Source organism: Terrapene carolina, unplaced genomic scaffold (genome assembly GCF_002925995.2).
Source record: "Terrapene carolina triunguis isolate 2854851 unplaced genomic scaffold, T_m_triunguis-2.0 Scaffold62, whole genome shotgun sequence".
NCBI lineage: Eukaryota > Metazoa > Chordata > Testudines > Emydidae > Terrapene > Terrapene triunguis.
This window is the reverse complement of record NW_020664413.1, coordinates 60,706,842-60,727,959: the sequence shown is the minus strand read 5'-3', so window position 1 is coordinate 60,727,959 and position 21,118 is coordinate 60,706,842. Positions and strand designations below refer to the sequence as shown.

The following is a 21,118-nucleotide window of genomic DNA, read 5'->3' as shown; positions in this document are numbered from 1 at the left end:
GTTCACAGTGTACTACAATAGAATGGGAGAATAGGGGATATTTTCAAATAGATTGCACTTGCCTTTTCACATTCCAATTTAGCATTCATTTATAGAAGAGATTTAAAAAGTTACTCAGCAATTTGACTATTAGATTTGTTAATCAATGCATTTTATAAAAGGATAATTGGTCCAACAGTGGTAAACTGATGAAAAGAGGTGGAGGGATTAAGTTTTCTCCATCACCAATGGAGAATTAAAATAGATTTTGTTACGCTAAGATCGGACTGTCACTGTTTTTTGTTGTTTTTTTTAAATAATCACATCTTAAATTGGATAGACGGGAATCTTCTTGGAACACACACTTAGGATGTTATCCCAGTTAGCTGAACAAGACAATATGCCTGGAACTGCCAGGCTGTGAAAGGAGAGAGGAGGAAGCATTGAATCCTCCGACTGCAAAGAGAAAAGCCACACAAGAAGTAGCACACTCTTCAGTGAAGGTGGCATAGTTGGTTTATTCTGAGCACCCTGACAAAGGTAATAGTGTCAGGAGGAAGTAAAGAGATCTCTTATATATACACCCATCAACAAGACAACTACAGGTGGTAGTGTCTAAACATCAGTGTCAGGGCACCGCTTTCCATCATGTGCAACTCCAGCTGGTGACTACCTCATACCTTTTTGGTCGGCAGGGTGAGGGGGCACATGTGGGTACTTGGAGTGCTTCTTGATATGGAAGTTCACGTTGTCCAGCTCCACGTTCAGGTTGATGGAAGCGGCTGAGTCACTGTCCATTGCGGACTGGAAGCTGCTGACTGATGTGCGCTTGCTAGGGCTGGCAGAGTCTTTTAATGTTGGGTAAGGGGGAAGATACAGGGAGGAAAGGGGTTCAAATGGGTATCATGAGGGTATTGGAGAGGAGAAAAATTGTCTTTAATACATAAAGCCCAGTGTGCAATACTAAAGGGATACAGTATTTTCAGTCTTAAATATGTACACTTCAAGATAAGATTAAGTGTTGGATAGAAGTTCTATAGATTTATTTTAAAACCCAAGTGAACATTAGGACAGTGTCTGTCTTGACACCCCAATCTAGCCTGTCTGTGCTACCGTAGACCAGAGAGTTTATACTAATTTAGAAACATCAAATCTTGCAAACTGATTAGAAAATACTGTATCCACCACAAGAAACAGGAGGACTAGTGAGGTTTTAGTTTCCTTGGAACCTTACAGCTACTACCAGCAAAGCAGGACTTTCACTTCCATCACACACACACAGACACACACACACACACACACAAAAAGAGTCATGCTAATTTGTCATGTGACGCTGGAAGAGAGTCAGTTGAAACTCACTGGCCAAGTTATCCTCCCCTTCGTCAGCAATCTGTTCCGTGTCACTGTCATCAAACTTGATGTCTTTGAACCAGGATGGCTCGGAGTGCCCCTCTACGGAGTTCACCGAATCACTGTCTGGAGAGGGGGTTTCTGAGAACTCTGTGCTCTGGAACATTCGGAAAAGAGAAAGTAAATTTATTCTTCAGCCCTACTGGGATGTTAAGCTGCTTTAGAAAGGCACTACTATGTACTGATCAAAACAGCAACAGCTTACATTTATACTGTGTCTTGCAGCCTGAAGCACTTCACAAAAGTAAATGTACGCACACAGTGGGATAAACTTATCACTCAACCACCCACCACTTGAGGGGGGGCAGCAACTGCTTAGGACAGGAAGCGAGTACCTCTTTACTCTGCCCACACCAGTCTTCGCTTCTTCCCCCAGGCACCTCACCCCACTCTCACAAGTAAGGGAAATGAAAGAAAACTTGCAAGTTTTCTATTTGTCCCACACAACATGTTAAAAGCCTGCACAGATTTGAGTGCTAGGACTAGAGCAGGGGTTCTCAAACTGGGGGTCGGGACCCCTCAGGAGGTCATGCGGTTATTATATGGGGGGATCACGAGCTATCAGCCTCCACCCTAAACCCCGCTTTGCCTCCAACATTTATAATGGTGTTATAAATTAAAAACACCCTTTGATGTATCTAAGGGGCGGGGTCACACTCAGAGGCTTGCTGTGTGAAAGGGGTCACCAGTACAAACGTTTGAGAACCACTGGACTAGAGTATAGAGGTTTGCCAAAGTTTATCCTTTGCCCCCATAAGCTGACCATGCTGATCTGGGAGAAGGGCACGCACTTTTAGCCCCTTGAGCAATTCTGTGACTGACCAAATCAAGTGGGGCTAACAGATTCAGTCAAAAGCCAGGTTCAGCCCTCTAAATCAAGAGACATTATTGTGAAGCAAGGCCTTGGGATTTGATAGCAGGGAATCCCAGAGAGCCCACAGCAACTCCATCTACCCCCACCAGACGGCAATTTCCAGTCACCAAAAAAGTTGCAGTTCTAGATAGAATTCCCTCCTTTGAAATTAATGCAATTGCTGCAAATACAAATTCACTGACACCAGTTTAACTGCACTGAATTCAGTGGAGTTACTCCCAATTTTTACAGAAACAGACAAGATACGAGTCAGATGCGACATCCTGCTGACTTTACATACCACAGTATCAGAGATCATACAAGAGCATGACCAGTAAATCACGAGTTAATCATGAATTGCAGACTATATACGACCAACTATAACTAAAACTTTGTTTCTTGAATGTCAGAAGTCATTGCATGAATCAAGACAAAAACTAATGGTATTGGCAGATCTTACTCCTCAGCATATCTCAAGCAAGACCATGCCAGAGCCCAGACAGCATCTTCAGTGACTGACAAACTTCTCCTTTACTGGGGCCCTGACTTTCTTTCTCCACACTGCAACTTAGGCTCAGAATAAAGAGAGACCATTTATATATCAGGGTGGAGAAACCCTTTATGCAAAGTCTCCAGATACTTTACTGGCAACAATAAGTGAATTAGGGAATTCAATCTCTTCCTAAACCCATCAACTTCTTTTGATCAGGAATTAAGTAATTAATTTCCCCAAATATTGTCTAAGAGTTGGAATGATGCTGTATTTTTTAAGTCTTTATGAAGAACTTGTCAAAGATGTCACTGTTCAAAGAGACAATGGCCCATTCCGGAAAAGCTACACACTGTATCACAAGTGACATCTACTCCTAGAGTGTGACAGCTGTTCTGAATACTGGCTATGTTATTCAGAAGCCACATTGGAATGTGCTTACCATGGCGACTTCAGACTTTTGTTGATGCAATCAGAGATTTTAGAACCCCTCCTCCTTTTTAACTTGACATAGGTGTGGCCACCTTTTCTCCTCAGAGAGGAAGCATCACCGTTTCCTTGCCTGACCTAGTTTCCTCTATGACCTTAACTCAATTAGTTTACATTAGTGGTTTAATGAGATTAAGAATATTTCCACACACTCACAAAACAAGACAGACCCACTGGCATAGGGACAGCACCAAGAGTATAGAGAACCCGAGGCAAGACTCGGGCTAGGCCTAGTTCTCTTGAAACCTAGGAGCTAGCAGAGCATACAGAGGAAGGAGAGATTGACAACAATTCCCCAGCCACAACTGAGTCGGCATTCCAATGGCAGATAGAAAAGAGCTTTCTGTACCTGTAGTGGTCTGTACAGAGCATATTCATCTCTAAAGATCTGATCATGGTGACTGACACAATCCAGCCAGCGTCCATCTACCAGTGCTTGTCCTATTGCGATGGCTTGAGCTCTAAGGGCAGAATAAGAGGCGAGTATTAAGAGAGCCTAGTTATAAGCGTGTGTGGTTGACAGTACAGACTTTTACCCCAAAAAAGCCTGACTAGACACCACGTAATTTAGCTCTCCTTTATTTTTCACTATTTGTTCGAGAAAAGGTACTTAGAGACAATTCGGTGAGGCAGTGGATTGAATACATGACTAGAGCCAGGAATGCAAGTGTTCCCCACCTGTATGTTTGGCTGTTGATTTCTGGAGGTGCTGAACACCCCCAACTCCTTGCTGTAGGTACTCAGCACCGCTGAAGACTCAGGCCCGTGCTGTGCAGGCTTGAATCATCTCGATTCCTGCCCCTCTTAACTCAGCAAAACAGGGCTAATCCTTTACAAGCCCTCAGCACTGCAAGGCAAACATCCAGTGCCATACGGGATGGTAAGCTGTTACATTGCAGACCCAGTTATCCCTAGATCCTGGGGCCATCCAAAGCCTACAAATACAGTTAGAGGGGTCCTGAACCCCACCCCCAGGCCAGCCAGCTATAGCAGCAAGGTTGTGCTCATGCAGCTAAGAAACAACTGAGATATCCAGGCAGCACAGCTAATCTGATCTTTTGTTTACGGAGGTTACATTATTTAAAAGGGGAGACTATCACTAGAGCATCTACCCAAAAGGCATGGCTTAATTCAACCAACATTAGGAACCTTTAAGAATGAGTTGATCAGCAATTATGAAACAAAGCGCAGTGTTCCAAAACCAGTGACATTCTTAACTATAGTCTAGTGCCAGTTTTAGTGATTACCATTCTCTCACTGTCCCCTCTGCCCATTTCAGTCTGCTACTCCCATTCTGCTCCCTCCCCACACCGCAACTATCTTTCCCTCCCACTGGGAAATTCCATTCCCTTGGGCTAGTCGTCTGCCCTAGCTTCTGATTCTACTTACCCCTTCATTAGGTTATGTGCTGTCAGAATTGGCAAATGAACTAGACACATTCTTTACCTTGTTCAAAGGAAGGGAGGAGGAGATCAGAGTCTCATTTCCTCTTTCTCCTCTCCATCCACTGATACACATGCCAACCAACACCTACAATTGAGTGCAGTGGCAGATGGGTTTAATTTAAGCATTTTTAAATATCAAGAATACCTTGTGGTAATGTGTCCATTTCTGATGAGCCAGTTGACTAGTTCCTTTCCCACAATGCAGTTGGGATGTGTCCGCAGCCAATAGCGATGGTCCTGAAACTCCATTCCACTATTGTGATGGCAAATTTTCTTCCACAAATCCTTTAACTGGACAGAGTCCTGTGTGAGAGACACAGTTATGAAGTGTTTTAAAAAGACTAGCTCGAGCCTTTAAATTGGCTCCTAGATCAACAGCCTTCCAGTGACAAGAGTACAATCGAAGGTGTTACACTGCTTATCTAGAAGCAAATGCATAACAGCTGCTATTTAAGTCCTTTCTTTTACAGCAAGTGATCCTATAAACTCAGAATGAGGCAGCAGCAGCAGACTAATACCAAAGATCAATTCGGAAAGAAGCAAGGGAAGAATTTTTGCAGTAATATTTTATACATACAGTCAAACAATGCAAAAGCTCACTGTGTAAGTCATGCAAGTGCTTTCGTAGCACTAAATCTACCATGCTGAACTCCCTCTTTCAGCCCCCTGGAACTGGGGGCTATGTAGAAGACCAAGGAACACGGATTCTTTTTTCAGGTAAAGCAATAAATGCTCTTCTGAACATTCTGTGCAGTTGACCTGAATGCTGCACTCAAGCCTGTTTCAGAGCTCTCTTTGGTCAACTAGTTAAGGAGATCCCTTTGAGAATGATGCTTTCCATGTTGCCATTTTGTTCAAGTAACTTCTACCATCCCATTTCTATGAACGAATGCCTCTCCACCACCTCCACTTATTGCCTGTTGGACAATTGAGAGGCCAATCACACCACCTCATCCCTACCTCCAATCTTCTGTACCCTCTTCTGAATCCCTAAGGTTCAAGCCTCCATTCATTTTGATGCAAACCCTCCTTTCCCAGCACTTCCACCTCCATAAGAGCAGCCACAGCTGGGAAATCAAAGCTAGTTTTCTGCATGGTAAGACACCTCTAGGACCTCACTTTACAATTAACATAGCCAAGGGCCCAGAACATCCATGAACAGAATTTCCACACACCCCACGATTCAGGTTCTCTCCACAGATTTCTGGTGCTAGATAACTCTGAATCACAGGGTCTGATGTGTTCGCTAGTTACACTACAACTTTGAATCATGTGGTCATAAAACCTCCTGGCACTAGCATGGCTGTGGCCTAGCTAACATTTACAGTGGTCCTGGCTACGTCTCCGCAGCCAGAACAGCCAGATAGTGCGCTTATCCTTGTGGATGGATGCTCCCGTCCTTTGAAATGACATACACCACAGGAAAAGATCTGCAGATGTTGAACCAGTCCAAAGAGGAAGAGAGGGGAGAATCGGGATGGTTTCTTTAGTTGCTACTACATGATGCATAAAGTTAGCCTAAGGAAGTGTAGGGGTTTTTTTCCCCCCAGAAGACTATGTAAACACACAGAACCAGTAGAATTATGACATTAGTTATCAAGTAAACTGATTGAGAGAGGAAGTGATTTTCATTTAGACTTCAAGTGTTTTTATTTTTAATCTCTGTTTAGGACTGTTTTTAGGGTTTTGTGTTTAAAAAAAAAAAAAACCCCTTCAAACAAAGGGCTAAAAAATGCTCACAAGACATACTGATATTTTCAAGACCAAGACTAGATTTAACGCTCCTGATATTTCCATTATACATATATGCACATAGCGTGTGTGCGCGCGAGCGCATGCATGCGCACACACACAAAAACAAATTAAAAAAAAAAAGCCAGGACTCCACCACATGTTTCTTCATACACAATAAACAAATCCAGTTCCTCACCCCTTTAAAAATTCAAGTAACTGAATGATTTACCACATCTGATCAGCATTCCTCTCCTCTCACCCTTTTGCTGAGATGACAAGTTTGCCAGGAAAGTTCGGTTTCCTTAGGATCTCCCCCCCCCCCCCCCCCCAAAAGTCTATGATTTTAACCCAGTTGTGTGTGCAAGTTTACTATATCTACCCCCAGCAATTTCTACCCTCCCCCCGCCCCTTGGCTTCATCTTACAGGAACCTGGTCCCACTGATTGGTTGATTCCAGTTCTATGCACCCCATGCTAGCCTATCCACTGCACTGCATGTTCTTGGGTTGTCAGCTACAAAGCACTTCACTCCTGCCATGGCGGGAGTATATAAAATTTGATCCAGTAGCAATTCAGTCATCTTAATATAGCCTTGTGGTTTAGACTGAAATCAAGTGGCAGAACAGTTTAACACTTTAAACTCTAGGATTTTAGCTTGCAGATTATGGAAGCGCGCACGGATTTCATTCAGAATTCTAGTGCTCCTACACCTTGTCACAAACTCCCCCTTCTCAAGCAAAAGCCATTAACTTTTTATCATAGTATAGTCAACTCAATGCGCCACATAAGAGTATCATGACCTGACAAGGACTCAGGGCAGTTCCTGTATTGCAATAAGCAATTATGACATCCTAAATTATTGCATAAAAAGCAACAATTCTAAAAATCAGATCTAAAGTTAAGTGAAGACAGACCAGCTTTGACTATTTTGTCCCAAGCTGTATTTGTAATGTTTAAGCTGTTAGTTTAGGATCTTATTCAGTCTGGGGGACAGAGACACTGTCTCCCTACTCTCCCCAACACTCCTAGATTCCCTCTGCAGAGCATATCTGCTACAGCATTCTCCTTCTTCAAAAAGGAAGAAATTGTCTCATTACAAAGCTTGCTTCAATGTGGAAGCTCTACAATAAAAAGGTGAGCCACCACCAATTATCAAATTCTGCCCTTACATATGCAATCCACAGGGAGACAGGGCTAGTACAAGATTTGACCTTGTTGGTTTTGAATGGGAATAGAAGCCCAGAAAGATTCAGCACTAGTTATGCAGTCTGGACAGTTTTAAATGAAACATCTCCCCCCTCCCTCCATTTTAATTGACTTTATTTTATTAACGTTAGGTATGTCAACCGGGGTTTGGGTGTTTCTTTTAGTTTTCGGTAGTATTTCTCACAACGCACACATAACAGAATGTTTTATAACAGGATTGCTCCAGAGTGCTGTGCTACTGGTGTGGATTACTTTTCTGGAATAAATGCATTAGTGCTACTTCCTATGAGAAAAGTTACATTAACTCTGCAAGCAAAGCAGATGGGGAGGTCAAATTTCAAACCTTCCAACATTAGCTGTGGTCTCTAGAATTTATTCAAATGACTAGAGAACTATTTTACATGAAAACAACTATTTACAATTAGAACTTGCTAACCCATAAGGGAAAAAAAACTAAAGGATCATAAAAGAAAAAGAGCCACAAGATGTACCGCAAAGAAAGCAATAGAAAGACAGACACACAACACATCGCTATCACAATGAAGACGACAAAACTCTAGCTTGTACCAGAAGAATTTTGCGCTCATCCTCATTGGTCTCGGCTTTCAAATACGTGCGATTAGCCTGGGGACTGACGGATGTCTCGTATGCAGGCACCATGGGTGAACCAGACCGATCCAGTGACAGGTTAGTAATGCTGGCCGATCTGGAGAGAGAAAGAAACAATGCTTATAGTCTGCAAACCCCTCAAACAAAACTTTATCAGAACAGGCTGTGACTTTACAACATGCTTCGAGAATCTTTAAGCAGTGTGCTAGCACAAACTAGCTTTCCAAACCAGCACTTAAAGGGTCACTCCCGACCACTCCCAAATTAAGATGGCTGCAATACAGGGAACATTACAATGATGTTATGCTGAAAGAGATTCCATGGAATCTCTATATTATAAAAGAAGTTAACAGGCAAAATAGTTCATATTGAACAGCTTCACATCAGAAGGAATATTTGAGCCAAGTGTTCTTTTTCCTCTCCATAACGATATTGAGGGTGGGGGTGGGAAGGGGGAAGAAATCAATCTTGGACCCAACTGTTTCCAAACACTGGGTCAAGTCCCACACTCCAGTGAATAGCACTGGCCAAACCGGACAGTCTCTACACAAAAGTATAAATGGACACAAATCAGATGTCTAGAATTAGAACATTCAAAAACCAGTCGGAGAACAATTCAAGCTCCCTGGACACTCAATTACAGATCTAAAAGTCGCAATTCTTCAACAAAAAACTTTAAAAACCAGACTCCAACGAGAAACTGCAGAATTGGAATTAATTTGCAAACTGGACACCATTAAATTAGGCTTGAATGAAAACTGGGAGTGGATGGGTCATTACACAAAGTAAATACTTTTTCCCCCATGCTAATTTTCCCCTACTGTTACTCACACCTTCTTGTCAACTGTTTGAAGTAGGCCATCCTGATTAGCACTACAAAAGTTTCTCTTGCTGATAATAGCCCACCTTAATTTATTAGTCTCATTATAGTTGGTATGGCAACACCCACTTTTTCATGTTCTCTGTGTGTGTATATATCTTCTTACTGTATTTTCCACTGCATGCATCCAATGAAGTGGGGTTTAGCCCATGAAAGCTTATGCCCAAATAAATTTGTTAGTCTCTAATGTTCCACAAGGACTCCTCGTTCTTTTTACAAAATGGTGATACATTTGCTTTTTGTCACTATATAATAGATCCTCTTCTTCAACATCCCACAGCTTTGGGAAGCCTCTTAGAGTAACCCAGAGTATATTTTAATTTTCTCTTCTCTTCCCTATCCACCTCACAGTAACGCATTTTGAAATGAGAGTTCTCTATGGGGACAATACCCAACGTAGGCTAGTTTAAAAAAGTGATTTGAAACAGGTTCCTGGCAAGGTTTTGGTTTGTTTTATGGGAGGGGCAAGAACTGCGCAACTTGTGCAGTTGTCCTCTCTTTTAGGTATTGCCATCTTTTAGTGCATTAAGTTTTTTGCAGGAATAAGCTATGGATTATAGGACAGATAGTGACATGTTAATCAAACTGACAGTGAACAAATTCAGGCTGGAAATCAGAAGGTTTCCAACCAGAGAAGTGAGGGCTTGAAACATCCTCCCAATAGGTGTTGTGGGGGCAAACAAGCTTAGTTTTTAGAGAGCTGGACCACATTATAAGTGGGACTCGTAAGGCTGCTTCTGACAGTGGGGGGCAGGGCTTCGCAGCCCTGAGGGGTCCCATCTGGTTCATGTTAGATATCCTCAAACTCTCATGCTTCAGGTCACCTGAAGAGGTCAGGAAGGAATTATCTCCCTTCCCCCTCCCCAGTGTATTCTGGGGTTTCTTGGTCTCCAGATATCCAGTTTACTATCTCCAGCTGTGGTAAGGTGGGCCAGTGCTCTGAGGTGGTACCAAGCTTCCTCTCAGGTGCTTGGCTGGCTGGTTCTTGCTCACAGGCTCAGGCTCTAACTAATTGTCATATATGGGGCTGGGGAGGAATTTTTGCTCAAGTCAGATTGGCAGTGACTCCTCTGCTGCAGGGGGTGCAGGTTATTTAACCGGATTATCTCATTTAAATCAATTCCCTGCCATTTCAGGGCCTCTGGTATTGGTTTATCGCAGTCCCTCCTATTCTCTGCCTGTGGCACACAATAGTCTAGTCTCCTGAAGGCTGTAATACCTTGGTCTAATTTCAGTTGTTGGGTTTAGTGTGCGGTGCTGTTGGTGACCTGCGAGACAGAGGTCAGAATAGATGATCTCGTAGTCCCTTCTGGCCTTACTCTATAACTATTAGATAGCTAGGGAATGCAGACTACAGAAGTTAATGGAACGTGAAACTAAGAAAGTGGACACTGAAGTTATATTTAAAAAAAAACCCAACAAACAACAACAAAAATGAGCAATAGAATGAAAAAGCAGTAGTCTTTCAATCCGTAGTACTGGCCTGTTGAAGTGTTTTAAACATAAAGGGGAAAGTCTACATTAATAGGCTCAATTTAGGTAATGAGCGAGTCAGGATCAAGAGAAGCCACGTTGGTATTTCAACAATTAATGGCATTTTCCTGGCCAATATAAGCAATAAGTTACAGCGTACCTCTGACATACAGCTATGGCTGTCATTGCTAATAGCCTTCAACTACTGCAGATGTTATGTTCCTAGTAACATGAGTTAACAGCATTTCAAGAACAGATAATTTAGTTCAGTACAGAAAAAGTTATGCAGTTTTAAAAACTTCACATATCAGAAATGTTTTCTAGTGCTAGTCAATTGTTTTACAAGAGCTAGTTTTACAAGAACTAGTTAAACTATGCCATCTAGCTGTAGAAGGCATAATTGTTTTATTTATTTAGGTGTATATATAAAACCACACAAACATGACCAGCTAGCTAAATGGACATTAGTATCAAAACTTTGTCACCATTGATTACATTCAAAGCCTGATTGTATTTACCTGAATTGGTCTAGAAAGGACAGATCAAACAAAATAGGTTTTCTAGTTAAAGCTTCGTTCCTCCTGCTGGAGGAACAAGAATGTGTAAGAAGCTCAAACCCTGGTGGTTTAGACTGTAATTTTGTGCTTATTTTATGAGGATTCAAGTCACTTAGGGTACATCTACATGGGGATAAAAGCCCCATGGCATGGCCACAACTGGCTTGCGTCAGCTGACTTGGGCTTGGGGGGGAGGGCGTAAAACTGTTGTGTAGATATTTGGGCTTCGGTGGGAGCCTGAGCCCTGGGACCCTTTGCCCAATTTTTCAGCCCCGCAGCCAGAGCCTGCGTCAGCTGCAGGTTTTTTATCCTGTGCAGATATACCCAGAGATTCTTCTATCCACACACCAATTTTAGGTGGCAGTTCTCTCTACCTTTTGGGATCTATTTCTTGTGCTAAAATTCAATTACGGACTACCACCTATAGCGTCACTTAAATTTTATCATTTAAAGTCTACATACCTAATCTTTTTTGTTACTAGTGTTTTGGGTTTTGTTGTTTTGGGTTTTTTAAAGTCACATTCACAAAGCAGTTTTACCTTGTATATATAGTTTTCTTGAAGATCAGCTTTTGCAATAATTCAGATATTAAACATACAGGATAAAAGTCTTTCAAAGATAGACACTCAGTACATACATGGCCTCCTTATAAGCGTAGTATTTAAGTACCTCCCAGGTATTTCAAATAAAACAAAAACCCTTTTTCTTCCCAGTCTGCTGGAGTAAATATGCCCTATTCATCCTCTCCCAACAGATAACTACTCCATTTGCCACAGCTCACTGAACCATCTGCTCTCTGAAGTATTAGCTGAAGCATCTGTAAGTACATGTAGCAAGATGAATGGAGAGATTTCTGGCTGTTCTTTCTGAATACATGATAGATGCAGTGGGGCCTAGTGGATAGCACACTGGACTGGGACTCCAGAGATCTGGGTTCTATTCCCAGCTCTGCCACTGGCCTGTTGGGTGACCTTGAGCAAGTCATTTCACCTCTATGCCTCAGTATCCCTAGTTACTTCACTACATAGAGTAGTTCAACTGATTTTAATAGGACCATTTGTGGGTATCCTAACTGTGGCAGACTTGGGTCCTCTAAGAACATCCTTTATAGTCTCTTGTATGACCCTCTTATTTTCAGTACTTTATACTTACCTTGACTGGCAAATAAATCTATATCAAATAGCTAGTTAGAATGGTCATCCATATGCCAAAGGAGTTAGAAATGGAATTCAGTCAAGTTAGCAGTCAAATAGCAGCTAAGGCAATTAGCGATATTTGCCTGTTCAATGCAATAGAGAATTAGGAGGGAAGTGCAAAAGGCAGCCTTAATACCCCTCAAAACAGACCATGGCACTACTTTGCGTCGCACATTGATTACTAACTTGCTGTCATTTCTACTAAAAATGCCACAGTGCATTGCAGAGAGAACATGTATTTGATTAACATGTGTCAGGCATTTTGGGGACCTGATGCCATTTTTAACAATGTATTCTGAAAGATGATTTTTTTAGGGAAATGACTGAGTGACTAAGGAACTCTGGACAGTTTAGAGATATTCTAAGCAAAGTCATAAATACCTAGGGGTTAGGGGGAGTATATCTACACAAGGACTTTATACCAGACTCTGATCAGTTCTGACTGTTAGAAGAAAATAGTTTGGATCTACAGAACACACACCAAGAAAAGTGAGATTGCCTCTTCAGATCCTCAGAGGAGATCTCAAAGCCTGTACACTGCTTTGGGGTCTGGGTTCATCCCTGATTGAGGTGGACGGGATATGGTAAGAATGACAGAGAGAGCAGAATATGGGTATTTTTGATGTGAAGTGGCTCTAAAAAAAAAAGAAAGAAAAACCTGCCAAAGAGAGGGGCCATGAACAGTCTCCTCCTCCCTCCAGCACAAAATGGACTACAATCAGTAGAGTGAGAAATAGCAAAATGTTAAACAAAGCAAATAAGCAAGCAAGGGCCACAGGGAGGAAGCACCGGCTCTTCGTAACTATTCTGCTAAGACTAAGCATTTAGGATACAACTGCCGCCCTGAAAACCTTCCTAGCTCTGGACAGAATACAGCTGCATACCTACTCAATGGAAGCTACTTGGTACAGCTGAAATAGAAAAATAATCTAGGCCTTTAAGTGCCTGACATTTAGCCCTTATTTTTGAAAGCCTTGGCAAGAGTATCATGACAGACAGCTCTTACACTAGGATACCTTTGGAAAGGTAAGGGTGTAGACATGGCTTTTCTAGATCTTTGTATAGTATCTCTAACAAGTTGATTGTGGTTCTAAAGCCCTTACTACAGTATTCCCCAGTTACACCATTTTTTGTTAAGTCACTTTAAAAATATTTTACTCTTTACTTACACATTGAGATCAAGTTGGTATAATCAGAAAAAACTATACTTTTTGGGGGGGAGGGGGACGAGCAGTTTGTTGGGGTATTTTTGCTATCAAACCCACTGAATGTACCATTGTCCTCAAAGATTTAAGTGTCTATTATAAGAAGTGGCCTGTAAAATCTATTCAGAGATTTTAGGTTCAGTACTGACTTGTAACTTCACAGGGCTTTTAGTGCACATAAAACAGTTAACCAGCCATCCAAGATCAGTCCCAAAAGCCTCCCCCAACATGCCCTCCCAAACACTTTAAAAATTAATTCCATAACTATTCCACTTATTTTGCTATACACTGGAGTTCTAATGAGATCCAGTAAGTGCGAGTCCCCTCCAATACCTATCCCAATACTGGTTTTGCTGCACTTTATCTCCCGGATATTTACTGCAAATTTTGTCATCTGGGATTTTTAATCCCTTTACTTCCTGCAGCAGTGACAGAATAGCCTTCTTAAAGGGATGACGAAGTTTGTTTGTTTAGCTGGAGATGCCCACACAGTGCTTTTAACACGTTAAATGCTAAGCACTATTAGAATTCATAGTCTGCCAAAAGAAAGCATTCAGCCTCTGTCGCATGACCCAAAGCTACAGATGCCAAGAGAGTCTCATCGGCTGGGACACTGACTTTGCCAAAATTCTCAGGATTCAGAGACGGGGTGGCTTTGCATCATCACTCTGTATTTCAGGACAGATACTCAGGTCAGAGAGCCATTCCAAAACAGTTACTAAGAACTGTTAGACTGAACTGCTGCAGCTGCAAATTGGGTCAACCAGGCATTGCTCAGGACACTCCTACGCCACATAAGCAGCCAGCTAGTCCGAGCCTTCTTGGAACAGCGCTCTAAGCCCCACCTTCTCGAGCAGGGAACTGGGAGTAGAGCAGGGAACTGGGAGTAGAGGGAGAGTAGCTTCATGGCCCTAGCAGCTTCTCCATGTTTTTACAGTCATTCAGCACTGAGCTTTAACTCTAGACTTCCTGCTCTGTTTGCCGATCATTCATAGATTGTTGGCACTAACACACTTATAGGTTTCTCACCCTCCTCCCCTTTTTATCATCTATATCTAGCTCCTCAAACCCACTTCCCTCCACTGTTCCTTTGTTTTGAAGTCTCAGTGGAGCTCAAAAGAGGAAGAACTGAACTACCAAGATATGAGCTACTAAAGCAGCCACATAATCTCCTTGTAAACCAGGCAGGCCCTCCATTTCCCCCTGCCCACCTCCGTTATCTTAACTTGTTCTGCCCATGTCTCCTTAGATAGCCTTGAAGAGCATTTGTGTAATACGGAGTACATTGGTGACACTCAGTGATCTTTCTAGAGAACAATACCAATTCTCTGAAACTTCTTTAACAATATTAAGCCTCACATTATCTTTTCCTAGACATCATGTTCTCTCCTTGTGTTTGTGTCCTGGATTTGGCAGTTACAACTGGAAGCTCTTTGGGGTAGGAACCAGTTATGTTGCACCACCAAAGAAACTTACCGTATCAAAAATGACTAAATTCTAGCAAGGGATTCCCCATCAGAAAGCTCATTTAGACAAAAACTTCAGAAAAAACTGCAGCTGATTATTAAGTTTTTACATTTATTAAAATCTACTTCGGCCCCTGGAAGTTTAACCACTCTTATACAAGATCAGGCGTGGGAATAGTGAAGTGAGAAAAGGAACAAGGCTATCCAGTTCAGCCAGCAGCAGATGTAAGAAAAAAAAAATTCCTACAGATTTGCTGCATCCTCCAACACTTCAAGCAAGCAAACAACTGAAATCCAGGGAATAGTCTATGCTCAGTTCATTCAAAAGCAGCCTGAACAGAATTTGCCTACAGAGTTCCAAAAACACACAAAGAATGAACACAGCTGTTGAGGTCAGGAGAGATTTCTCCAATTGAATCTGCCAGGGGAACTCAATGCAGAAGTTAGTGACCCAAATGGAATTCAGCCAGGACAACTGGGCTAACATGGTTTCTCTTACAAGAGGTGCTAATGAATAAAGGGGACATGCATCCAGATGCTACTCCAAGCAGCCTGAACCGACAACCTTGGTTTTAGCAGCCTAGTGACACAGGCGAAGTTAAAAGTGAACCAATCAATTCAGTACAGCATCTCTTGCCCTTGTTACCATAATTCTTCCTTCTGTTCCCTCTCAACCTCCCCACATAAGTGCTAATTTTTCCACCTTTCTACTTACACCATTTCTCCTGCTCTCAAAAGCTTTCAATTTCCTCTCACCTTTTCCCAATCTTGGCCTTTAGGACATAACCACAGTCTCCTCCCCCAGCCTCTCTTCCTGTCTCTCACTAACCTGCTTCCATGCTTTCCTTTCATTCTGTTCCAATGGAACAGCCAATCCAGTTTTCGTGGTACCATCAAAACAGCCACACTACTGAACTAGAGTAACAGTACAATCTTACTGTATTCCTGGTCCTTTTTCTCCCCAACCCTATTATTAGTCTTGCTTGTTTAGTCACATGTAGCCTGCAAGCTCCTCAGGGCAGGAAGCATGTTTAGCTGTACATTAGAATACTTAAATACATTTGGCATTGTATAATTACTGAAAGCAAAGACATTTGGGTTCTTCAATGACTACAAGTGAACGGGATTTTAACCTCACATCTCAACCAACAGATTGCACCTTTAATAGCACAGTGGTTCTCTCATTACGTCAGGACACCGGTTCAGAACTGATCAAGAGAAGATTTTACCAAATCATATTTATTTCATATTCATGATGCATGGTATTGTGATTAGGAAGAGAGATCTTCAACAGACGCACACACACTTGGTAATTTACCTGTTTCGAGCAGGAGATTTCCCTGGATCCTCCTGTACAGACACAAGGCGTGTTGACAGTGTGGTAGATGAAGAGTCTGGGTGAATCAGACTGCAAAGAATAGAGCTCTGTTAAGACAACCACCATCACAAAGAAGCACTAAAAAACAGTCCCAGTTAAACCAACACTATGTGGGATAACATGATTTGCACACTTGATAAGTTAAAAAGCAGCCAGAGCACAGGGGAAAGATCTTTCATAACATCAGCCCAAGGACAGCTGCACAAGAGACTGGTATGGTGCTCTCGTTTTAGACTCCACAGCCAGCGACTTTCAAAATGCATAACTCCTCACCTACTCTTCATCCTCAACCCCTTCCCCATTACCCTGCCTCTCCTTAACTCACCTCTTTCCCACTTGGTTGTGCTAGTGCCTGATACTCCCTGCCCTTCCTCCTTCACAACATTCCCCCGCTCCCCAAGAAATTCATGACCTTAAATATCTAAAGCCCATCCACAGAGCTACTGATAAAGAACATACCTACCACCATAACACATGCACAAGCCTCAGTAACCCTCTCTTATCAGTATAACCTTTGTCCTCCTTTCCTCACCTTTATCCATCTTGCCCTACTACTTGAATTAGCAGCTGTTCAGCGCAAGGGCAGCGTCTTTTTCCATTCAGCACCTTAGCATGATCTTGGGTGCTCTGAATAAATACAGCAGCCCTGCCCCATAAAGGTTTTTCTGGCTGCTCTAAAGAGTTTATATAGTTGGAGAGAAGACATATTTCTCCTCAAATTCAGTAGAATAGTAGCAGACTTGAGTTCTTGTTACCCTGGGAAGACTGAGCTGCAGCTTCTTCTCAATATTCTCTTTAAGCAGCCTACACCTACCATGAAGTATCTCATGGCGTATAACCATAAATTAAGTTCTGCTTTAATTGCAAAGCTGAGTTTGGTTTGCCAAGTTTCTATTGCAGTACTGTTAAGAAGTTTGCTTAAGACTTTCAGCGTGTACTCCCTTACTAATGAATTTTAAGCCTAATCTGGTGGGAGGGGGAGAAACAAAAACGAGCTAGCTTCTTCCAAAAACCATTACACCATGCTCATTTAGCCAATTTCCCTACAACACTGATAATTATGACATCTCCAGAGATACCAGTCTTTCAAGACTCAGAAGAACTTTTCCTCCAAGGCTGTATTAAGACTGCCAAGAATAAAGTTGCAAATGCTTTCCACACACCATTATTCTACTTGGGAATTGTTGCACTCCCTAAAAGACAGCAGATCAGATGGTCTCATGATTTATAGTATTTTGCAGCATTCTCATACACCTGAAAAGCAACAGATGCCTTTGTGAGAATGCCACAGAACTCGCTGTTCTACAGTTCAGATTCCTTGGACAGCACTTCTATCAGACACTTTAAAAATACTAATTTGTTTTTAATAAAATGCTGAGGCCTACACTGTATATACTTAGCAAAGGAATTTAGTGTCCCCAGATACAAGGTTAGAGATGGTTAGCAAACTGCCTACATCGAGTATTAGTTTATAGACTGTCTTAACATTTAAGAAATGATCCAAGACAAAGAATCATTCACCTTGACAGAATCTCTTCAACACTAGATCTTTATTCAGACCTAAAGACAGCTTATACAGAGTACATTCGTTCTAGTTGTTAGCACGCACTGAAGGGAAGTTGAAGTGGAAATCAGTATTCTCTGAAGACAGACGTTTTCTGAGCTCTTTTATTGCCAGTAGAGCATTAACCACTAGCATACATAGAAAAAAATCCAACTCTTGCCCCTAGAGAAGTTACATATTGCCACTTATAGTACTCTTCTGGTTACAAAACAAGCATGATTGGAGTCCTCTTTTAATATAGTTTTATCCTGACCCTGCAGTCCTGGAACATATTTGGGTTCTTCTCACACTAATCAAGATCAGTGAGAGTAAACATCATGTTGTGGCTTAAGTGCTGTACAAGACAAGACGGTTTCCTCTTTCCTCTTAGTAATTTTCTATCTAAGACCACTAGGGAGAGCTTTGGCTCTTTTGACAGAGATAAAAGAACCCCTCAAGTTGTCCCTGCAGCCTCATACCAGGCGTTTGACTCTTTCTGCAGACGGTTACTGTCTGCTAATTTCATCAGCATTGGCCCAGAGAGCATTTTTTGAGTCTACCGTTCCTAATTATGACAGTCAGCAAGCTAACACTTTATTGAACTGAAGCCTGACTCACCAGTGGCTGAACAAAAACAGAAATGCCTTCCATCTCTATGAAGCCGCAAGCCTACGCTGTTACAGTGAATGCTCCTATTCACATTACCAGTTTCCAGCTCCAGTCTAGTTGTAAATGGTTTATTATTCCAAATGCTAACAGCCTCACTAAGATTGGGCAATTCCCAGAGGAATTACTGGCCACATCTCTTCTTTCCATTGAAGGAGAACGTTAGAACCAAGCGCAGGGATCAGGTCTTTTATAGAAGATAAGCCTAAATTATCAGAGGGAAACTAACAACCTGAGCCTACATAGGTGAGGTAATATCTTGTAGTGGTCCAACTTCTTCGCCTAAAAACAAATGACAACCTGGCAGCGTGGCTGAGATTCTGACCCCTAACCAAAGTAATATGAAACCATTTCATACCTTTGCCAAGTAAGATCCTCCTCCAAAAAGATATTTCGGCTAGCTTTTCTACTCCCAACAGGAGTACGTGGCTCCCCAGGTTCCAGTACAGATACACAACAGGTAGAATCAGATAGAGCATTTAAGTCTTCCCCAATGGAGTTACTGTCTGTGGAGTGCGCATAGCTTAAAGCTATTTTGCGGCAGTAAGTGCAAGCTCGGAGATCCCCTGTAGAAAAAGGAAGCAGGAGGAGTGTAAGCCAGTGTACGGGAGAAGTGAACAAAAAGTGTACAGGAGAAGTGCCCTGCTTGGGAAAGTCTCGTAAAATCTGTTAAAGCAGGGGTTCCCTGTTTCAGGACTTGTGCACTAACTTGAGTTTCTGGGGCTCATTTGAAGAAAAAAAAAAAAATCCAAACCACACAAGGAAATTCTCCAAGTTCAAAAGTTAAGCATGTAGATCGGTTTCATGTAGAGCTGGCTACCACCCCAAAGAAGCTTACATGTTACCAAAATTATGGAGTGGTAGTAGCAAGTGAAGGATTACAAACCAGTTGGGAACAAGCTGTCTCTCAATTGTTTCTAGACTTCAGAGTTTAGAGTTTAATATTGAAAATTTTGTAAGTAAAATGAATTTGTGGAATTGACTGAACGCATATTCAGCCATTTGAAGAAAGAAAGTTTTATTTGTGAACATACTTTGTCATGTTTGACATGTCTGTTAGACACTGGCCATCTTTCTTTGTCCTTTTAAGACGATTCACCCTTTTCTTATCTAATAAAGTTTTCCAAAGCACCTCAGTGATTTATAAGCCCTAGGCTCATTGGAAATCAAAACTATTTGGGCCCCTTAATTCTTTAGCGACCAGTATTCTGAGGGCATTAGATATCTGAAAAACAATCTATTTTTTAATATATAAATGCACCAGGAACAAATAAAAGAGCATACCTGTGTAACCCATAAACTTTCCAGGGATTTCCTGGTTGCAGCATCGGCTACAGAAGATCTGCCCACACAGCCGACAGTGGTGTCTGCGCCGGAAGGTGGTGAATTTCTCACTACAGTCATAACATTCTTTACACTGGCTGTCTGGCATCCAGTACTGCTTTAAATCACTATCCTACAAAGTAAGTCATATTAGAGAAATGAGACAGTATTCTCTGCTCCTGGCTGCTACACAAGCAGTGAGCGAAAAAAAGTGAAGCTGGACATATTTATAAAATTAGGGTAGTTCATAGATTTGATGCAGCACTGTAAAGAGTCACAAGGTCATAAATAAAATGATTGATCAAGTTCTTAGCCACAGAACTAAACTGAATTATCCTGATCAAATTCTCAATCTGGCTGGTCCATTAAGAAAATGTTTCAACAATCAAAGCTTGCAATCTGTAGGTAAGACTTCAACCAGCACATGAAAAATTGATTTATTTTCCTTCCCCTGCTCATCCCTACTACATGTCAGACCCTCAGCTAGTGAGGTAATAAAATAAACATATATACAGAAGATGTTGTTTCAGAATGTACAGGACCTGAAGCGACTACCAAACTGAAGTGTCTTTGTCAAACAAGACTGCTTTGCAATATATTTGCAACACAGCAGAGGGTGCCCAAAAAGCAGCTTTGACTGGGTCAGTGTCTCTGGTGCTGCATGCTCTAGTGCAAGGTCTTTTAGCGTCTGATGTGTGTTTCAGACAAAGACAATGTGCTCTATAGTAGAGTTGTACCAGGACCCACAATAAGAGAATGCTCGTTTGAGTCATTTCACACAGCAGCTGAAGATCTCCACATTCAGACAGAATATTATTGCAGTTTGTTCAGATGTTGCCATGGTGATTACATGTAATTGCAGCCTGCACACAAGGATCTACCAGGATCACATAAAACATCTCACGGCTTCATTAGGTCATAGCAGCAAGAGCTTTACCGTGATGACCTCATCTTCCAAGAGTTCGGGAAATGCCTGAAAAGCTGTATCAGGTCCTTCTAAAGCTGCTGGCATTGAACTCTGCAGAGTTATCAACAGTGGATTCTTGACTTTATGTACTACTCTGTAACAACATGTTAGTGAAGGGGAGCCCAAACCCCTTTCTTCACTGAAGCAGAGACTCTTGTGCCGATGCAATAATTCATCTTTTCTGATGAACAGCAGCACAGGTAGCGTTACCATATTTCAGCAAGCAAAAAAGAGGACGGGAGGAGCCCCG

At 41.9% G+C, this 21,118-nt stretch overlaps 1 protein-coding gene across 3 annotated transcripts in view; it reads right to left on the bottom strand.

Annotated features, from left to right (window-relative positions):
• The window catches only part of PIKFYVE (phosphoinositide kinase, FYVE-type zinc finger containing), a 96,141-nt gene that overhangs the window by 65,790 nt on the left and 9,233 nt on the right, over positions 1–21,118 (bottom strand). For 2 of the 3 annotated variants that reach the window (XM_024200970.1, XM_024200971.1), the window contains exons 4-11: positions 19,863–20,034; positions 18,937–19,144; positions 16,310–16,399; positions 8,173–8,311; positions 4,812–4,969; positions 3,571–3,682; positions 1,339–1,486; positions 660–827 (exon numbers count right to left, since the gene is read on the bottom strand). In XM_024200970.1, coding sequence (XP_024056738.1) covers positions 660–827; positions 1,339–1,486; positions 3,571–3,682; positions 4,812–4,969; positions 8,173–8,311; positions 16,310–16,399; positions 18,937–19,144; positions 19,863–20,034 — 1,195 coding nt within the window. The remainder of the gene's footprint in view (positions 1–659; positions 828–1,338; positions 1,487–3,570; positions 3,683–4,811; positions 4,970–8,172; positions 8,312–16,309; positions 16,400–18,936; positions 19,145–19,862; positions 20,035–21,118) is intronic. The other variant, XM_024200972.1, reaches the window with a different exon arrangement.